Below are 19,079 nucleotides of genomic sequence, written 5' to 3' on the forward strand. Positions count from 1 at the left end.
AGTAAATAGGTCATAATATAAATTAAATCCAAATTCTGTGCTATTTAACCATCCTGTGCTGTGCTTAGTCGCTCAGTCGTGTCTGACTCTTTGTGACCCCATGAACTGTAGCCAGCCAGGCTCCTCTGTCCATAGGGATTCTCCAGGCAAGAATACTGGAGTGGACGGCCATGCCCTCTTCCAGGGATCTTCCCCACCCAGGGATCGAACCCAGGTCTCCCACTTTGCAGGCGGGTTCTTCACTGATTGAGCCACAAGGGAAGCCATCACCATCCTAGATGAGTGTCTATCTAAAGGGCATAGAACACAAACATCTAGTAGGCTCATGAAACATCCACTCTCCTGAGGAGAAAATAAAATATGTTTCCACTGACAGATGTGGTGCCAATGAATACCTGCAGATCCTGCAGAAGATGACTCAACATGGCAGGCAGGCTTCGCTGCATTTTTGGATCTCGTCCTATAATCAGTACTGACGTATGACATCACTGAAAACACCCTTCTAACCCCACAGATGTTAACAAATACTAAAATCAAATTCTGTACATATTGAGTTGCACAGAAGAGCCATACCCTGTGCTGTTTTTAAAATTAAGTGTATATCATATATAACATTGGGCGTCAGAGGACAACTCAAAACATATCACGGGACAGTTAGAAAGTTAGAGAGTGAGAACCATTTGGTTTGGAAGGGGTGAAAAAAGGCACGCATCCATGTAATGCCAATAAGGAAGGACATGTCCACACCTTGACCTGGTTCTGAAAGGAGGGGAAGAAACGAAACCTCATTCCATTAGAAAACAACTCGCCCTCGGGCAGCGGCCTCAATTAGGTTACCTGTTAATACTGTCATTTGCTAACTGGATTCCACAGTCTATTTGCAACACTGTTTTATAATCCACGTAAGCTTTCTGATACTGCTCTACAGTTTCATAGGCCATTGCTCGTCGAAGAAGAGGCTTGATAGAGAATGGATGAAGCTCCAGGGCCCTAAAGGAGACAGAAATATTACATGTCATTTGTTATGAAGATCACTCCCTAACTTACACTAACCTGGCATATCTGTTAGGACTGAACTCTCACATACATGCATATCTGATATTTCACCTTGGGGACCTGGCAACATACCAGAAAGGCAAACCCAGAGCAATCAATCTGTGGTTACTTCCTTTCTTTTAAACCAGTCCCCTTTGGCACTTGCTCTTCCCCAAGTGAGACTGAGCTCCCAGGCAACAGGCACTGCCTACCCCTTCAAGCCCCCCTCCCAGGGTCGCCCCCTCACCCCCATGGGCTAACAGAGCCCGCATGGCACCGGCTCAGAGTAGGCTTTGCACCAGGTTCTTGTTACTGACAGATCCAAGGGAAAATTTTATTTGCACCTATCTACTTACTAAGGCCCTTAGCACAGGACCACAAAAACCTACAATACCTTTTGAATATCAGACCTCTAAAGCTTAACACAGTTGATTATGATTTAGTTGCTGCTGGTCAAAAATAGACCGGAGGAAATCGAGGAAGTTAGTATACAATGATTTCTGTAAGTCATGAATTTTCTAGCATACTTTTTATTCTGTGAAGTACTTCCAGGATCACTAGAGATGTATTTCAAGGTTATGTTCCTTGGTTTTGTTTGAAATAACTGCTTAAGGCTAGGTCACTAACTTAATGCACTTCACTATACTCTGAAATAAAGAATACAATCAAAAGATGGTACTTGAGTGAAAACTATTGTACTCTTAGTTTTAACAAAATCAGTTGAAACTGTAAAAGAGTATTATGGGTCGATACCAACATTTATTAATATTCCACGAAGAGATCCCATGAAGAGCCTACTTCCTCTCTGATCCACTAACAAGAATCTGCGCCAGACTGTCCACAGTGGGGATAAAGGTTTGCTGGTGATTCTTTACGCACAAGCAGTTTCCATATATCAGACACTTGACCTGCTTCAGGAAAAGCATGATTTCTTCCCCAGTAGATCTGTTTATCCCTGTCTACAGTGATCTGGAAGGAGGAAGTCCTGACAACACCTGCAGGTGTGAGTCACTGCAGATGACATCTAATGTCACAACAGGCCTGGAAGGTAAATATTCATATGTTCAGGACAGATGAGGGAGCAATCTGCCCACACGCCTGATCTTCTGAACTTAAGCCACGGGAGACCAAGGGCATTGCTGGTCTCGATCATTACTATATCCCAGCACCCAGATCACAGAGGGCCACTGGAGGTGCTCAGCAAAGCCCTCCCAAGTGAACCTTCAGGACCCACACTCTTGCCACCACAAGCACAGATGAAAGCACCGCAGATTAAGAAAGGCTCAGCCACCTGCCACCCCGAGCCCTTGGTAATTCTTCACCTTGTACGGATACTTGACTGCACGTGTGGGTGTGCTCCTGGGCTGTATACCACTCACTCTGTTCCAGAAATGTCATTAAACCTAATTAGCATCACTTCTTTGAAAAAGAATCATTTTTGCTCTGCCTAGGTACTAGGATTGGGGATGATTTTAACAATCTCTTTTGCATTGTACTGGATTTAAAATTCTTTTTTTTCCGTAATAGGTATGTGTTACTCTTGTAACCAGTAAGAGTTTTTTTAAAAGTCTATTAAAAACACTCAAACACTAGAAAACAGGTTTTTGGGTATCAGGATCTATCACCTGTACCCCTGTCTTAAATCCACCTTAGTTTAATGCTTAGGAGATAGTAACTACATGAACACTCATTATACATATAGGTCACAGACACAAGACTACCCCCGTTTCACCAAAGACTTCCAATGCCCAAGGAGCTATTTATCCACAAGATGGACCTGAGGTAGGCGTGGAATCTAAAGCTGAATGAGATGATGCATTTAATTTATAGCACTTCCCAGCTGAGTAAATGCAAATTTTTCTTTTTAACCACAATCCTGAAAATGAATGTGAGCTTATGAATGGGAATTCCACTAAAGGAAAAAAAGAAAAGCACATCTATTCATAAACACACAGAGAACTTTTAAATCAGAGTTTACAAGAGCTTAACTATTCAAGTTAACACAGTTAAGAATCTAAAAGAGCCTTCTAATTTCAAGTCCATCAGAGAGAAGCAAAGATGAGCAAAAACAGAATTACTAGACAGCATTCATTTGAGTCTGTCGAAATACTCTCCATGAAAAGTCCGGGAAAGAGTTTTGATGTATTTAGATAACTCAAAAAGGTTCTCTGACAGATTGGGAGCAGTGAAGATGTTTTTTAACATCTTCTGATAAACAATTACGAGAACTGTTTTATGGTTTTCCAGAAGTCATGTACCAACATGAACGTTGGACCATAAAGAAGGCTGAGTGTTGAAGAAGTGATGCTTTTGAATTGTGGTGCTGAGAGACTCCTGAGAGTCCTTTGGACCGCAAGGAGACCAAATCAGTCAATCCTAAAGGAAACCAACCCCGAATATTCACTGAAAGGACTGATGCTGAAGCTGCAATACTTTGGCTACCAGATGCGAAGAGGTGACTCATTGGAAAAGACCCTGATGTTGGGGAACACTGAAGGTAGGAGGAGAAGGGGATAGCAGAGGATGTGAATTTGAGCAAACTAAATACTTCTAGTGCTCCTTCAATTATTATTTTAAAAATAAGCCAAATTAACTGATATTTAATTTGCTTAATTCCTGAAAAACAAGTTAATCTTGTCATTTAGGGAAAAAATAGGGCACAAAATAGTAATCATAGGGGAAAATATTCATGTTAACCTCTGTAACCTGAAAGGATGAAGTTCCGTTTGCTTTCCTGTGCATGTACTTGGTGCAGACAGGGGCTGGCATGTCACCACTGTCATCCTCAAAGCTTTAACATTTCTGGAACAATTACTGTATGTCTAGTAACTATGCTGAATGCTTCTTTTGCAATATCTGCTTAATGTTTGCCTAAGTTCAGTCAAGATGTGCTAGTGTTCTCTCTCTCTTTTTCCCCCCCAAAATGCATAAAAAGTTATTTCACAAGTAAATCTATGAAAGTTATTTCATAGGTTCCCCCTTATTTTAAATTTTGCTCCCAGGGAATTTTTCTTTTTCACTGTTTGAAACCTGCTACCACTTGTAATAAAAGTCTGTGCAAACAACTCTCCAAGGAGCAAAGATAATTAACTGAAAAACTAAAACACAGGCTTTCTCTAAAAGGTATGTAACCTTTTGAGGTGAAGAGAAAAGAGATATATTCCTGCTAATAACTGGTTTTCAATACGGCCATACTTCAACATGTCCCCAAAGGCAAATCATGGTTTCCCTGGCATTAAAATGAGTTTGAGAATCATTGCTTTTGAGTAAAATCACCCCAATCACCCAGTCACCTTATGCTGAGACTCATATGTCAGGTATCAAAGAAAACATCTAAGTAGGTCGGTTTCTAGAAAGGTCGGTACTGACCAGCAGAGCCAGATTCCTTGGCCGAAAACACAGCCTTTCACTAAGGACCCCTCACCTAAACCTTCCCCTCTGCCTCCTCCCTCCCCGGCAGGCAATCCTCCTGTCCTTCAAGACAAAACTCCACTCCAGACTCAACAGTGTCCTCTGTGACTTCCTCCTGGGTCTCCACTGAAACACAACACATTTTAGCAAGAAAATGTCTTACACCATATCTCACTTACACCATCTCACTTAAGTGTACTGTTTTTTAACTGGAGTACTGAACTCACTGAAGGAAGACCTGAGACGCATCTGAAGGGTAATGTATTAGGCAATAGACACTTGAACTGAAAGGCTCTCAGCTGCAAATCGCAAGGTGCCTGATACTATGCAAATCTACTTGGTCTTGTTGTTAGTTATGGGCAGTGGCAAACGTTTAACAGCTGGCTCTCCTGAGAAAAAGACCCAGATTTGTGGCATTTGCCAATTTTCATAGTATTAGTAGTACTCCAATCATGTCAGATTTCAACTACCAACTTGACTTCAACCAGCTCCCCAAATCCTGAACACGTTGTGAGCTAGCACAACCATTGATGATGTCGAGACAGACCAAAGTGAATATAAATATTATTTATTTTATATTTGAATATGTAAAATTGGCAAAAAATACAAGCAGCTTGCAGCTTTCTTTTTAAACTGCAGGCATAGATACCAGCAAGTTTTTACCCACATATGTAAACTGATACTGTCGATGAAAAAAAAATTGTTCACCTTATAATCAAGGTGTCCATGTATGCCCCTGTGCAAACTAGGGCTTCTAAGAGTGAAAGGGAGTAATTCTAATAATTATACCACACAACGGTGGTAAATCGAGACTGTGAAGGTTACACCAGTACCTGCAGCTTCTTATTTTTTAGATGCACTAACAGTAACACATTAATGGCAGAAAGCGAAGAGGAACTAAAGAGCTTTTTGATGAAGGTGGAAGAAGAGAGTGAAAAAGCTGGCTTAAAACTCAACATTCAAAAAAAGTAAGATCATGGCATCTGGCTCCATCACTTCATGGCAAACAGATGGAGAAAAAATGGGAACAGTGACAGATTTCATTTTCTTGGGCTCCAAAATCACTGCGGATAGTGACTGTTGCCATGAAATTAAAAGATGCTTGCTCCTTGGAAGAAACACTACGACAAACCTAGACAACGTATTAAAAAGCAGGGACATCACTTTTCCCACAAAGGTCCATATAGTCAAAGCTATGGTTTTTCCAGTAGTCATGTACGGATGTGACAGCTGGACCATAAAGAAGGCTGAGTGCTGAAGAATTGATGCTTTCAAACTGTGGTGCTAGAGAAGACTCTTGAGAGGCCCTTGGACAGTACAGACATCAAACCAGTCAATCCTAAAGGAAATCAACCCTGGATATTCACTGGAAGGACTGGTGCTGAAGCTCTAATACTTTAGCCACCTGATGCAAAGAGCCAACTCCTGGAAAAGATCCTGATGCTGGGAAAGACTGAGGGCAAGAGGAGAAGGGGGCAACAGAAGATGAAATGATTGGATGACATCATCGACTCAATGGACATGAGTTTGAGCAGACTCTGGGAGATAGTGAAGGACAGGAAAGCCTGGTGTGCTGCAGTTCATGGGGTCTCAAAGAGTTGGATATGACTTAGTGACCGAACAACAATAAACAGTAACTTCTTCCCAAAGGGCTCCTCAAGCAGGCTTAATATTTAATGGTTAAAAAAAATGTAAAAAGCTACTTTTTATTTATGTAAATATATTCATCCACCTCAGTATGTAACTTGTTGAGTACGATGGGTGACTACTGTGCTTGAGGGATGCACACGCAATCCCTGACCTCAGAGAGTTGAAATTCCTCTGCAGAGGGTGACGTAAGGGCCTACAGGTGTGAGAGTGGCAGTAAGTGTTCCAGCCATGCAGAAGACCATGAAGTCTGAGGTGACAAGGAAAGTGGAGAGGAGGGGCAAGCTGAGGAAAGATTCCTGAAGCAAAGTTTGCAGAGGGCATTACACATACAGACCAAAGGAGAGCAGAAAGCTTGTTGCCGGGAGGGGAAGGGGCGAGGGGTGCAGTGTGGTGACAAAGTGTTAGTCACTCAGTAGTGTCCGACTCTTTGCGAACCCATGGACTGTAGCCTGCCAGGATCCTCTGTCCCTGGAATTCTTCAGGCAAGAATACTGGAGTGGGTGGCTTTCCCTTCTCCAGGGGATCTTCCCGACTCAGGGATCCAACCCGGGCCTCCTGCATTGCCGGCAGATTCTTCACCACCTGAGCCACCAGGGAAGCAGAGATTATAATGATCTGCAACAGCATACTGGGCAACTGAACACAGGCTGAAACAGTCTGCACAAAATAATGCTTTAGGAAAAGTCATCCTGATGCCACGGTGGATTGGAGGAGGCAGAGACTCCGGTCAGAAGGCTTCTCCAAAACTCTGGGATCCATGTGGAAAGAGTATGATTAAGGTGGTAGCTAAGAAATAAAAGAAGTTTGCACAAACATCTTCTATAATTGTCTTCATATATGTAAAAGGATGTATGAGCTTTATGTGTTAACCAATTAACGCACCTTCAATGTCATAAAAAATCAGATTTACGCAGAAACGTTAGAAGGGTATTAAATACTGCATTCATCCCACTGAAATGATAATCTGTTGACAAAGCTGAAAAACGGGCAGTTTACCTGTTACAATCCTGAATACAGCCACTGCAGTTTCCGTCTTTGAGGTAACATGCTGCTCTATTTGAATATAAGATACTTAGATCGGCTGCACTTCCACTTCCTAAAAATCACATTTAATTAAATGGTTACAATCCATTGGCTAATCACAGTTCAGCAGAAGATTGAGGTCTCCGGCGGCACCGCGGTCCTACACCCGCGGCTAACGCGGCTGCGAGCAGCTGCCGGTGTACGCGCTGGCCGGAGGCCAAGCCCGTGACCGGCAGCTGCCCACGCGCCCCGCCCCGGGCACACGCGGCGCGCCCCGAGGTTCGGCCGCATCCGCCCTGCCCTCGGTTCGCGGGAAGGGAACGGACGCAGCGGGCGCCTGTCATTCGCAAGGGGCCGGGGAGACCGCCGGGCGCAGCCCACTCACCTGCGGACTCCAGCTGCGCAATCGCCGCCGAGTACTTGAGCGCCGCCTCGGAGAACTGCCCATTTTGAAAGAGCTCGTTGCCCTGGCTCTTCAGGGCGGCGGGACCCATCGGGGCAGCGGACCCCGGCGGGGGCGCGGCGGGTCCCGGGGACGCGCCGGCCGCGGGCTCCCCGGCGCCCCGCCCGCCGCCCGCCGGGGCCGGGGCCCGCGGTCGGTCGCGCTTGTCCGCGCCGGCCCCTGGCGTCCGGCCCCGCCGCGGCGCGCCCCTCTCCGGCCGCTTGCCGCCCTCGCTCCTGCGCGTCAGCTTCTTCTGGATGTTGCCCATGGCGCGCGGCTCGGCGGCGCTCCCGGCTCCCGCCGACTCCGCGGCCTCTGTGGGGAGTGGATGCGGGAAGTGACTGTTTGCATCATCCGGAGCAGCTACCGCCGAGGCCGCGGCAGTGCCGGCGCGGGGGCGGGGTCCCGGGCGAAGCCGGGAGGAGCCGGCCCGCCCCTCGCCGGGAGCCGGGCAGTTCCGGCGCTCCTGGGAGACGCGGCGCTCCTGTGGACCCCGGGGGTTTCCCGGGCTGAGGACTCAAGTCAAGCCCGGATTTAACTCTTCGAACGCCGAAGAGCTTGGGATGTGAAAACCGGCATTTCAAACATCATTCCCTTCATCACAGCGTACGTGTCGAGGTAGACCTTAGAAAATTTGTACTTTTTTTCCGCCTAACAATTTACAAATGAATGAATGAAGTTACTAAGACTTGAATACAACTGCACTCCCGTTAGGGTACCCTTTCCTTCTGTTAAAGAACTGGGAGAAGATAATTTGTTCAAATTATCTATTTCAAATAATCAAAAAATTATCAATTTTTTCAAATTATCAAGTCCAAGTGATTTTTAAGGCATTTAAAAATGATTTTAGCAAAGAACTCACATAAAACAGACACCTAGTTTTTAAAAGGAACCTTAAAAAGTCAGTAAAATTTCCATTACAATACCTTACTCGAAGTTAAAAATTCCTCTGATCTTGAAAGATTTCAAGTATTTATCAGAGCTTTAATAATTGATTATTGAACTGATTTTTAACTATGAAAATAACAAATATTTCATTGATGGGTGTCTAAATATTTAAAACAAAGCAATTCATCATTTCAAAGCACTAACTGCAGAGACTTCCCAACTTTCTCTTGTAATAAATTCTCATGTAATTTTTAATGAATGTATTTCCCATTCTGTTTCATGAATGTTAAAGCCAGAATCTGAAACACAGATGAAATAGAAAGCCACAAGTACATAAATGAAAATCAGTGGATAGGTGATGGTCACCTTAAGGCAAGCAATGAGTTTATCAGTTCAGTTCAGTCGCTCAGTCGCGTCCGACTCTTTGCCACCCCATGAATCGCAGCACACCAGGCCTCCCTGTCCATCACCAACTCCCAGAGTCTACTCAAACTCATGTCCATCGAGTTGGTGATGCCATCCAGCCATCTCATAGCATATTGGGCACCTACCGACCTGGGGAGTTCCTCTTTCAGTATCCTATCATTTTGCCTTGTGAGAGGGCATCAGAGGGCAGACACACTGAAACCATAATCACAGAAAGCTAGCCTATCTGATCACATGGACCACAGCCTGTCTAACTCAATGAAACTAAGCCATGCCGTGTGGGGCCACCCAGGACAGACGGGTCATGGTGGAGAGGGCTGACAGAATGTGGTCCATTGGAGAAGGGAATGGCAAACCACTTCAGTATTCTTGCCTTGAGAACCCCATGAACAGTATGAAAAGGCAAAATGAGTGTATAAAAAGCACACTAATTAATAGAGTTTTCTATACAGCAGAATGACATTCAATTTTGGATCACTGACCAAAAGAGGCTTAATTATTAAAACAAAAGATGATCTTGTAATAGTGATAAACCCCTAGATTGAACCCAGTAGAATTATTACAGCAAAGCTCTAGTACTCTTCATCTGGTATTTGCTGCTCAGGTTCCACCCAGAATAAAAATGGACGGAAGCATAAATCAGTGTCAGCAGAAATGATGAGCAGCTAGTGTTGTTTTTGGTTCCCTTGTGTGTCATCATGTCTGACCAATACTGTTACTAAATTGCTGCTATTTATTTAAAACTTACTATGAGTGAGGACCTTTACTTACATAATCATTCTTCATTATCATTAGTCTTCATACCAAGTATCATCCCCACATTACAAATGAAGAAAGAGAGACACTAAGGAATTCGATCAAGCATGAAGATCTAGAAACAACGTAACTGGGACTCAGGATCCAGAGGAAATGAAATGAACGCTGTACCTCTTTCCTTAAGATTGAAATGCCCCTGAAATTTTCCTGCACAGGTAAGCAGAGGCCCAAACACGAAAGACCTGTGAGTCCTGGGGGCTATTTAGCTCCCTGGAACACATTCCAGAGGAGTCGTTCAGAAGATGGCTCCAAACATAGATCAGAGGAGGCCTTATCTGGAAGACACTGACTTGGGAATTTTGAGCATAAAAACAATCATTGAAGTTTGGTGGATGTGGAGGGAGTCACTGAGATCTTCCAAAGGATTCCTGAGAAATAAAACACTTAAAAAGATGATCAGAATTGCCAGTGGAAGTGGAGTATCACCTAGAAATGAGAGGAAAAAAAACGGGAAGGTGTACTGCTTCAGAAACCAAGAGGAAAGAGCATTTCAGGGACAAGGGAGTCAATGATTAACAACTGTCAAAGGAAGGAATGACCAACAGTTCTCACCGCATAAAGACTGAAGGAAACCATCAGATCTAAAAACCACAAAGACTTCAGTAGCCTTGGGTGGTGTGGTGGTTTAGGGTAGCTGGTAGATACAAAAATTCTCAATGAAATACTAGCAAACTGAATGCAATAGCATATTAAAAGCATTATACATCTTGACCAATGGGATTTATCTCAGGAATGGAAGAGTATTTCAACAGTAGAAAAATCAATCTATTCAATACCTGCCATTAATAGAACATGGGGGAAAAACCATATAACCATAGCTGACACTGAAAAGGAACTTGACAAAATCCAATACTCTTTCATGATTTAAAAAAAAAAAACTCAAAAAATGAAGAAGTAAAACTTCCAACATGATTAAGTATATTAAGTACATTTATGAAAAACTCACAGCTAAGATCATACTCAATAGTGAAACCCTAAAAGCTTTCCCCTGAAGATAGTTTTCACTGTAGCTACTCAACATTATACTGGAAGTTGTAACCTGGTCAGTTGAGACAAGAAAAAAGAAAGAAAAGACGTCCATACTGGAAAGGAAAAAGTAAAACTATCTCTATTCAAAGATAACGTGATTATCTTCAGATAGATTCTTTAGGATTATATTTACATAATACACGCACACACACAAACCACCAGAGTTAATAAGAAAATTCAGCAATTTCAGGGTACAAGTTGTTGTTCAGTCGCTCAGTAGTGTTTGACTCTTTTTCACCCCATGGACTACAACACACCAGGCTTCCCTGTCCTCTATCCCCTGGAGTTTTCTGAATGTTGAGTTTTCTGATAGTTTTCTGAAATGAACCAGAATCGTTTTTTGAATGCTGAGTTTCAAGCCAGCTTTTTCACTCTCCTCTTTCACCTTCATCAAGAGGCTCTTTAGTTCCTCTTCACTTTCTGCCATAAGGGTGGTGTCATCTGCATATCTGAGGTTATTATTATTTCTCCGGGCAGTCTTGATTCCACCTTGAGCTTCATCCAGCCCAGCATTTGGCATGATGTACTCGGCATATAAATTAAATAAGTAGGGTGACAATATACAGCCTTATAGTACTCCTTTCCCAATTCTGAAACAAATCCATTGTTCCATGTCCGGTTCGAACTATTGCTTCTTGACCTGTATACAGGTTTCTCAGGAGACAGGTATTCCCATCTGTTTTAGAATTTTCCACATTTTGTTGTGATCCACATAGTCAAGGCTTTAGCATAGTCAATGAAGCAGAAGTAGATATTTTGGAATTCCCTTACTTTTTCAATGATCCAACGGATCTTGGCAATTTGATCTCTGGTTCCTCTGCCTTTTCTAAATCCAGCTTGAACACCTGGAAATTCTTGGTTCGCATACTACTAATGCCAAGCTTGAAGGATTTTGAGCATAATCTTGCTAGTATGTGAAATGAGTGCAACCGTACAGTAATTTCAACATTCTTTGGCATTGCCTTTCTTTGGGATTGGAATGAAAACTGACCTTTTCCAATCCTGTTGCCGCTGCTGAGTTTTCCAAACTTGCTGGCACTTGAGTGCCGCACATTCACAGCATCATCTTTTAGGATTTGGAAAAGCTCAACTGGAATTCTGTCACCTCCACTAGCTTTATTCATAACAATGCTTCCTAAGGCCCACTTGACTTCACACTCCAGGACGTCTGGCTCTGGGTGTGTGATCACACCATCATGGTTGTCCAGGTCATTAGAATCTTTTCTTGTACAGTTCTTCTGTGTATTCTTGCCACCTCTTCTTAATATTCTCTGCTTCTGTTAGGTCCATACTGTTTCTGTCCTTTTTGGTGCCCATCTTTGCAAGAAATGTTCCCTTGGTATCTCTAATTTTCTTGAAGAGGTCTCTAGTCTTTCCCATTCTACTGTTTTCCTCTATTTCTTTGCCTTGTTCACTTAAGAAGGCTTTCTTATCTCTCCTTGGATCAACATATAAAATTTGTTATTTTTATAAGCTAGCAATGAAAACTTCTGAAAAGAAATTACAAAAACAATTCCATTTACAATAGTATTCAAAGAAGTAAAATATTAAGGCAATTTTAACCAAGGCAATGGGACTTGTGGGATAAATATTGCTGAAAGACATTAAATGGAAAAATATCTCTTCATCATGGATAGGAATACTTTCTTTTGTTAAAATATCCATACTATACAAAGCAGTCTACAGATTCAACATAATCCCTATCAAAAATCCATAACTTTTTTGCAGAAATGGAAAAGCTGATCCTTCACTTTGTATGGAATTTCAAGAGGCCTAGAATAGCCAAAACAATCTTGAAAAAGAACAGAATCAAACAACTTACACTTCAGATTTAAAAACTTATGGAAAGCTACAGTAATCAAAACAGTATGATACTGATATAACGATAGACATGTAGATCAATGAAATAGAGAGCTCAGAAATAAGCTCACATATCTATGGCCAAGTGATTTTTTTTAGGGTAACATATGTTTTGCTGCTGCTAAGTCGCTTCAGTCGTGTCTGACTCTGTGCAACCCCATAGACAGTGGCCCACCAGGCTCCCGTGTCCCTGGGATTCTCCAGGCAAGAACACTGGAGTGGGTTGCCATTTCCTTCTCCAATGCATCAAAGGGAAAAGTGAAAGTGAAGTCGCTCAGTCGTGTCCAACTCTTCGAGACCCCATGGTCTGCAGCCTACCAGGCTCCTCCATCCATGGGATTTTCCAGGCAAGAGTACTGGAGTGGGGGTGCCATTGCCTTCTCCAACATATGTTTTAATTTTTATCAAATGGAAATCAATGTGATAGTACAATGAAACCTCTGAAAACCACGGCTTTGACCACATCAGTCAGTCCATCAATCAGGTGGGGTTTTTTTTTTTTTTTTTTGTGGCATATTTGATTTACAGTATTATATAAGTTTTAGGTATACAAAATAGTGATTTGCAGTTTTTAAAGGTTAGACTCTATTTATAGTTATTATAAAACATTGACTATATTTCCTGTGCTGTATAATAAATCCTTGTAGCTTATTTGTTTTATACAGAATAGTTGTACCACTTAATTTGCCCCCCCCAGCATGCCCCTCCCCCTCCCTTTCCCCTCTGGTAACCACTAGTTTGTTCTCTGTGAGTCTGTTTCTTTTTTGTTGTATCCACTAGCTTATTTTATTTTTTAGATTCCACATATAAGTTTTATCATACAGTATTTGTCTTTCTCTGACTTATTTCACTAAGCGTTAATCCCCTTCATCCACATGATGCTGCAAATGACAAAATTTCACTCTTTTTTAGGATGGAGTAGTATTCCTGTGTGTGTGTGAATATCATATTTTCTTTAGCCATTCATCTGCCGATGGACACAGGCTGCTTGCATATCTTGGCTATTGTAAATAACGCTGCTATGAACATTGGGGTGCATGCATCTTTTCGAATTAGCGCTTTTGTTTTATTTGAATATACACCCTGGAGTAGAGCTGCTGGATCATATGGTAGTTCTACTTTAGTTTATTGAGAAACTGCCATGCTGTTTTCCAGGCTGCGTGCACCAATCTGTGTTCCCACCAACAGTGCACAAGGGTTACAATTTCTCCACATCCTTGCCAACATTTGTTATTTGTGGTCGTTTTGATGCTAGCCACTCTGACAGATGTGAGGTGATATCTCACTGTGGTTTTGATTTGTATTTCTCTGATGATTAATGATGTTGAGCATCTTTTCCTGTGCCTGTTGGCTATTTATATATCTTCTTTGGAAAGATGTCTATTCAGATGTTCTGCCCATTTTCTAATTGAGTGGTTTGTTTTGACAGAGCAAGTTAGCACTGTTTATATATGTGGGATATTAATCTCTATTGATCATATCATTTGCAAATATATTCTCTCATTCAGTAGATTGTCTTTTTGTTCTGCTGGTGATTTCCTTTGCTGTACTTTTTAGTTCGATTAGGTCCCATTTGTTTGTTTTTGCTTTTGTTTCCTTTGACTTAGGAGACAGATCCCCACCCCCCCCCAAAGAAAATACAACTTATGTCAAAGAATGTTTTTCCTAAGTTTTCTTCAGGAGTTTTATGGTTTCTGGTCCTAGATTTAGGTCTTTAATCCATTTTGAGTTTACTTTTGTATACGGTGGTAGAAAATGTTCTAATTTCATTCTTTTACTTGGAACTGTTTAGTCTTCCCAGTACCACTTATTGGAGAGACTGTTTTTTCTCCATTATATATTCTTGCTTTCTTTATTGTAGCTTAATTGACCATAAGTGTGTGGGTATGGCCAACTAACTTCTGACAAAGATGCCAAGTCCATTCAATAAGGAAAGAATAGTTTTGTTTTGTTTTTTTAACAAATGATGTTATGATAACTAGATTTCTACATGTCAAACAATAACAAAAACCCCCCAAAACCAAAGCTAAGTTGGACTCCTTCTTATATGAATTAATCAAAATAAATAAATGACCTAAAAATAAGAGCTAAAACCCTAGAACTCTTAGAAGAAAACATAGGAGTAAATCTACATGACCTTGGATTTAACAGTCGATTTTTGTATACGACACCAAACTTTTGTGCCTCAACTGATATTACCAAGAAAGTTTTAAAACCTGTGGAATGGAAGAAATATGCTAATCAAGTATCTGATAAGAGTCTAGTATTCAGAATATATAAATAACACTTAAAGTGAAACAATAAAAAGACAACCTTCAAAATGGGCAAATGACTTGAATAAACATTTCTCCAAAGAAGACACACAAATGGCTAATAAACACATGGAAAATGATCAACATAATAAGTCATTGTTGTTGTTCAGTCGCTAAGTCATGTCCGACTCTTTTTGGCTCCTTGGACCACAGCATGCCAGGCTTCCCTGTCTTTCACTATCTCCTAGAGTTTGCTCAAACTCATGTCCACTGAGTCGGTGATGCCATCCGACCATCTCATCCTCTGTCGTCCCCTTCTCCTCCTGCCCTCAATCTTTTCCAGCATCAAGGTCTTTTCAAATAAGTTGGCTCTTCCCATCAGGTGGCCAAAGTATTGGAGCTTCAGCTTCAGCATCAGTCTTTCCAATGAATATTCAGGGTTGATTTTCTTTCGAATTGACTGGTTTGATCTCCACGCTGTCCAAGAGCATGTCCTTGTCAAAAGTTTTCTCCAGCACCACAGTTGGAAAGCATCAATTCTTTGGCGCTTAGCCTTCTTTATGGTCCAACTCTCACATCTGTACATGACTACTGGAAAAACTGTGGCTTTAAGTATACAGACCATGGATGGCAAAGTGATATCTCTGCTTTTTAATACCCTGTCTAGGTTTGTCATAGCTTTTCTTCCAAGGAGCAGGTGTCTTTTAATTTCATGGCTGCAGTCACTGTCCACAGTGATTCTGGAGCCCCCCCAAAATAGTATCTGTCACTGTTTCCACTTTTTCCCCATCTATTTGCCATGAAGTGATGGGATGATGTCATGATCTTAGCTTTTTTGAGGGAAATCCAAATCAAAACCATAAGGAATTAACACTTTTCACCCCTTGGGATGGTTATACTGAAAGTGGTGAACTATAACAGGTGTTTGAAACAATGTGGAGGAATTGGAATCTTTATATATTGCTAGTGAGAATATAAAATGGTGTAGCCGCTTTGGAAAACAGTCTTGCAGTTCCTTTAGAAGGTAAACATACAGTTTCCATATAAACCAGTATTCTACTCTTAAGTTTGCTGCTGCTACTGCTGCTAAGTCGCTTCAGTCGTGTCCGACTCTGTGTGACCCCGTAGACGGCAGCCCACCAGGCTCCTCCATCCCTGGGATTCTCCAGGCAAGAACACTGGAGTGGGTTGCCATTTCCTTCTCCAATGCATGAAAGGGAAAAGTGAAAGTGAAGTCGCTCAGTCGTGTCCGACTCTTCACGACCCCATGGACTGTAGCCCACCAGGCTCCTCCATCCATGGGATTCTCCAGACAAGTCTACTGGAGTGGGGTGCCATTGCCTTCTCTGACTCTTAAGTTTATACCTCCCCAAATTATAAACATATGTACATGCACAGACACAAACCAAAAATTCCTGTACATGAATGTTTATAGAAGCATTATTTATAATAGCCACAAAGTAGAAAAACCCAAATGTCCATCAACTGATTAATGAAAAAAGAAAATGTGATATTATCCATGCAATGGAATATTTGTCCATAAAAAGGAGTGAAGTACTAAAACATTGGTCTTAGTAATATTTTTTTGGATATGTCTACTCAGACAAGGGAAATAAAAGTAAAAACAAACAAATGGGACTACATCAAGCTAAAGAACTTTTGCACAGCAAACTATGAAGAACTGAAAAGGCTACCTATTGAATGGAAGAAGATATTTGTAAACAATATATCTGATAAGGAGTTAGTATCCAAAATATATAAACAACTCATATAACTCAATAGCAAAAAAAACAAACAGCTTGGTTTAAAAATGGACATAGGATATGAATAAACATTTTTCCTAAAAAAACATACAGATGGCCAATAGGTACATGAAAAGATGCTCAACACTACTGATCATCAGAGATTAAAACAACAATGATCTATCAGCTCACACCTGTCAGAATGGCTATTATCAAAACGACAACAATTAAGTGTTAGCAAAGATGTGGAGAAAGTGTAATCCTTGTGCACTCTTGGTAGAAATGTGAATTGGTATAGCAAGTATGGAGAACAGTACGGAAGTTCCTCAAAAAATTAAAAATAGAACTATCATACTAACAATTCCACTCCTGGGTATTTGTCTGAAGAAAACAAAAGCACTAATCAGAAAAGATAAATACACCTCTCAGCGTTATTTACAACAGCCAAGATATGGAAGCAACCTAAGTGCCCAGTAATAGATGAACGGATAAAGAAGATGTAATTTATTTATATATAAACACACACTCCAGTATTCTTGCCAGGAGAATCCCATGGACAGAGGAGCCCGGCAGGCTATGGTCCATAGGGTCACAAAGAGTCGGACAAACTGAAGCGACTTGGCACACACTTAGCATGTGTGTGTGTATATATATATATTTATAATGAAATATTATATTGGTCATAAAAAATGAAATCTTGCCATTTGTGACAACATAGATAAATGTACAGGGTATTATGCTAGGTGAAATGAGTCAGAGAAAAACAAATAATGTATGATTTCACTTACATGTGGAATATAAAAACAAAGCAAATGAACAAACATAACAAAACAGTCAAGATACAGGTGGTTGCTGGAGGCAAAAGGGCTGAAGGGAGGAGGTTTTCTGAGGAAGATTAAGAGACGCAGACTCCAGTTGCAAAAATAAATGAGTCACAGTTATGAAATGTATAGTACGGGGAATATAGTCAACAATTATGTAATACCTTTACATGGTGACAGATCATAGCTAGACTTACTGTGGGGATCATTTTGAAATGTATAGAGATATGAACTCGCAAAGAGTCGGACACGACTGAGCAACTGAACTGAACTGACTGATGAACTCACTAAGTTGTATAACATGTTGTTGGTCAACTATACTTCAAAACCAAACAAACAAATGCACATTAAATAGAAAAAAGATCAGATCTGTGGTTACCAGAGGTGGGGAACGCGGGGAGGGGGAACTGGATGAAGGCAGTCAGACGTCCAGTTATGAGATAAGTACTAGGGATGTAATGTGCAACATGATAAACATAATTAACAGTTTTATATGAAAGCTGTTAAGAGAACAACAGTTCTAAGAGTTCTCATCATAAGGAATAAGATTTTCTATTTAAAAAATTTCATTACCATATGAGATGATGGATGCTTTCTAAGCTTATTGTGCTAATCATTTCATGGTTTATGTGTCAAATCATTATGCTGTACACCTTAAACTTGATACAGTGCTGATGTCAATTATATCTCAATAAAACTGAAAGGGGAAAAACACAGCATGAAGTACTGATACATATTGCAACATGGATGAACCCTGAAAACATCATGCTATCGTGAGAGAAGCCAGACACAAAAGGCCACATATTGCATGATCCCATTACATGAGATATTCAGGACAGACAAATCCATAGAGACAGAAAGTTGATTAGTAGTTGCCAGGGGGAAAGGGAGACAGGACTCATTGCTAATGGGTATGGGATTTCTTTTTGTGATGATAAAATGTTTTAAAATTAGACAATCGGGATGGTTGTACAACCTTGCTGCTGCTGCTGCTGCTGCTGCTAAGTAGCTTCAGTTGTGTCCGACTCTGTGCGACCCCATAGAGGGCAGCCCACCAGGCTCCCCTGTCCCTGGGATTCTCCAGGCAAGAACACTGGAGTGGGTTGCCATTTCCTTCTCCAATGCATGAAAGTGAAAAGTGAAAGTGAAGTCACTCAGTCATGTCTGACTCTTAGCGACCCCGTGGACTGCAGCCTACCAGGCTCCCCCGTCCATGGGATTTTCCAGGCAAGAGTACTGGAGTGGGGTGCCATTGCCTTCTCTGTGTACAACCTTGTGAGTACACTAAAATCCAGTGAATTTGTAAAGGGTGAATTTTATGATACAGGAATTACATCTCAATTTTTTTAAAAAAATTGAGATATAAATTTTATCTTACCCTTGTTTTATTTTATCTTACCCTTGACAACAAAGAATACTTTTTTTTCTATCCTGGTTAATTGGATGGGAGAGGAAAAAAGAATCTAATTTTCATCTTTTTATTAGCAATACAAAATGTATTGATCATTTAATTTCTTGAATAGTGATTTATCTAATTATATGCTTTGTGGACAGAGGAGCCTGGCGGGCTGCAGTCCATGGGGTCACAAACAGTTGGACATGACTGAGCGACTGAGCGCGCGAGCACACACACACACACACACACACACACACACATGCTTTGTTCATTTTGGTTCTAGGCTCT

The 19,079-nt window shown here is 41.3% G+C and overlaps 1 protein-coding gene across 1 annotated transcript in view; it reads right to left on the reverse strand.

Moving 5' to 3' along the window:
- Window positions 1–19,079, reverse strand: part of SPAG1 (sperm associated antigen 1) — an 87,011-nt gene that overhangs the window by 19,011 nt on the left and 48,921 nt on the right. The window contains exons 11-13 of the mRNA XM_027561436.1: window positions 7,505–7,876; window positions 7,093–7,192; window positions 838–990 (exon numbers count right to left, since the gene is read on the reverse strand). Of these exons, the coding sequence (XP_027417237.1) occupies window positions 838–990; window positions 7,093–7,192; window positions 7,505–7,876 (625 nt within the window). The remainder of the gene's footprint in view (window positions 1–837; window positions 991–7,092; window positions 7,193–7,504; window positions 7,877–19,079) is intronic.

Source organism: Bos indicus x Bos taurus, chromosome 14, assembly GCF_003369695.1.
Source record: "Bos indicus x Bos taurus breed Angus x Brahman F1 hybrid chromosome 14, Bos_hybrid_MaternalHap_v2.0, whole genome shotgun sequence".
Classification (NCBI taxonomy): Eukaryota; Metazoa; Chordata; class Mammalia; order Artiodactyla; family Bovidae; genus Bos; species Bos indicus x Bos taurus.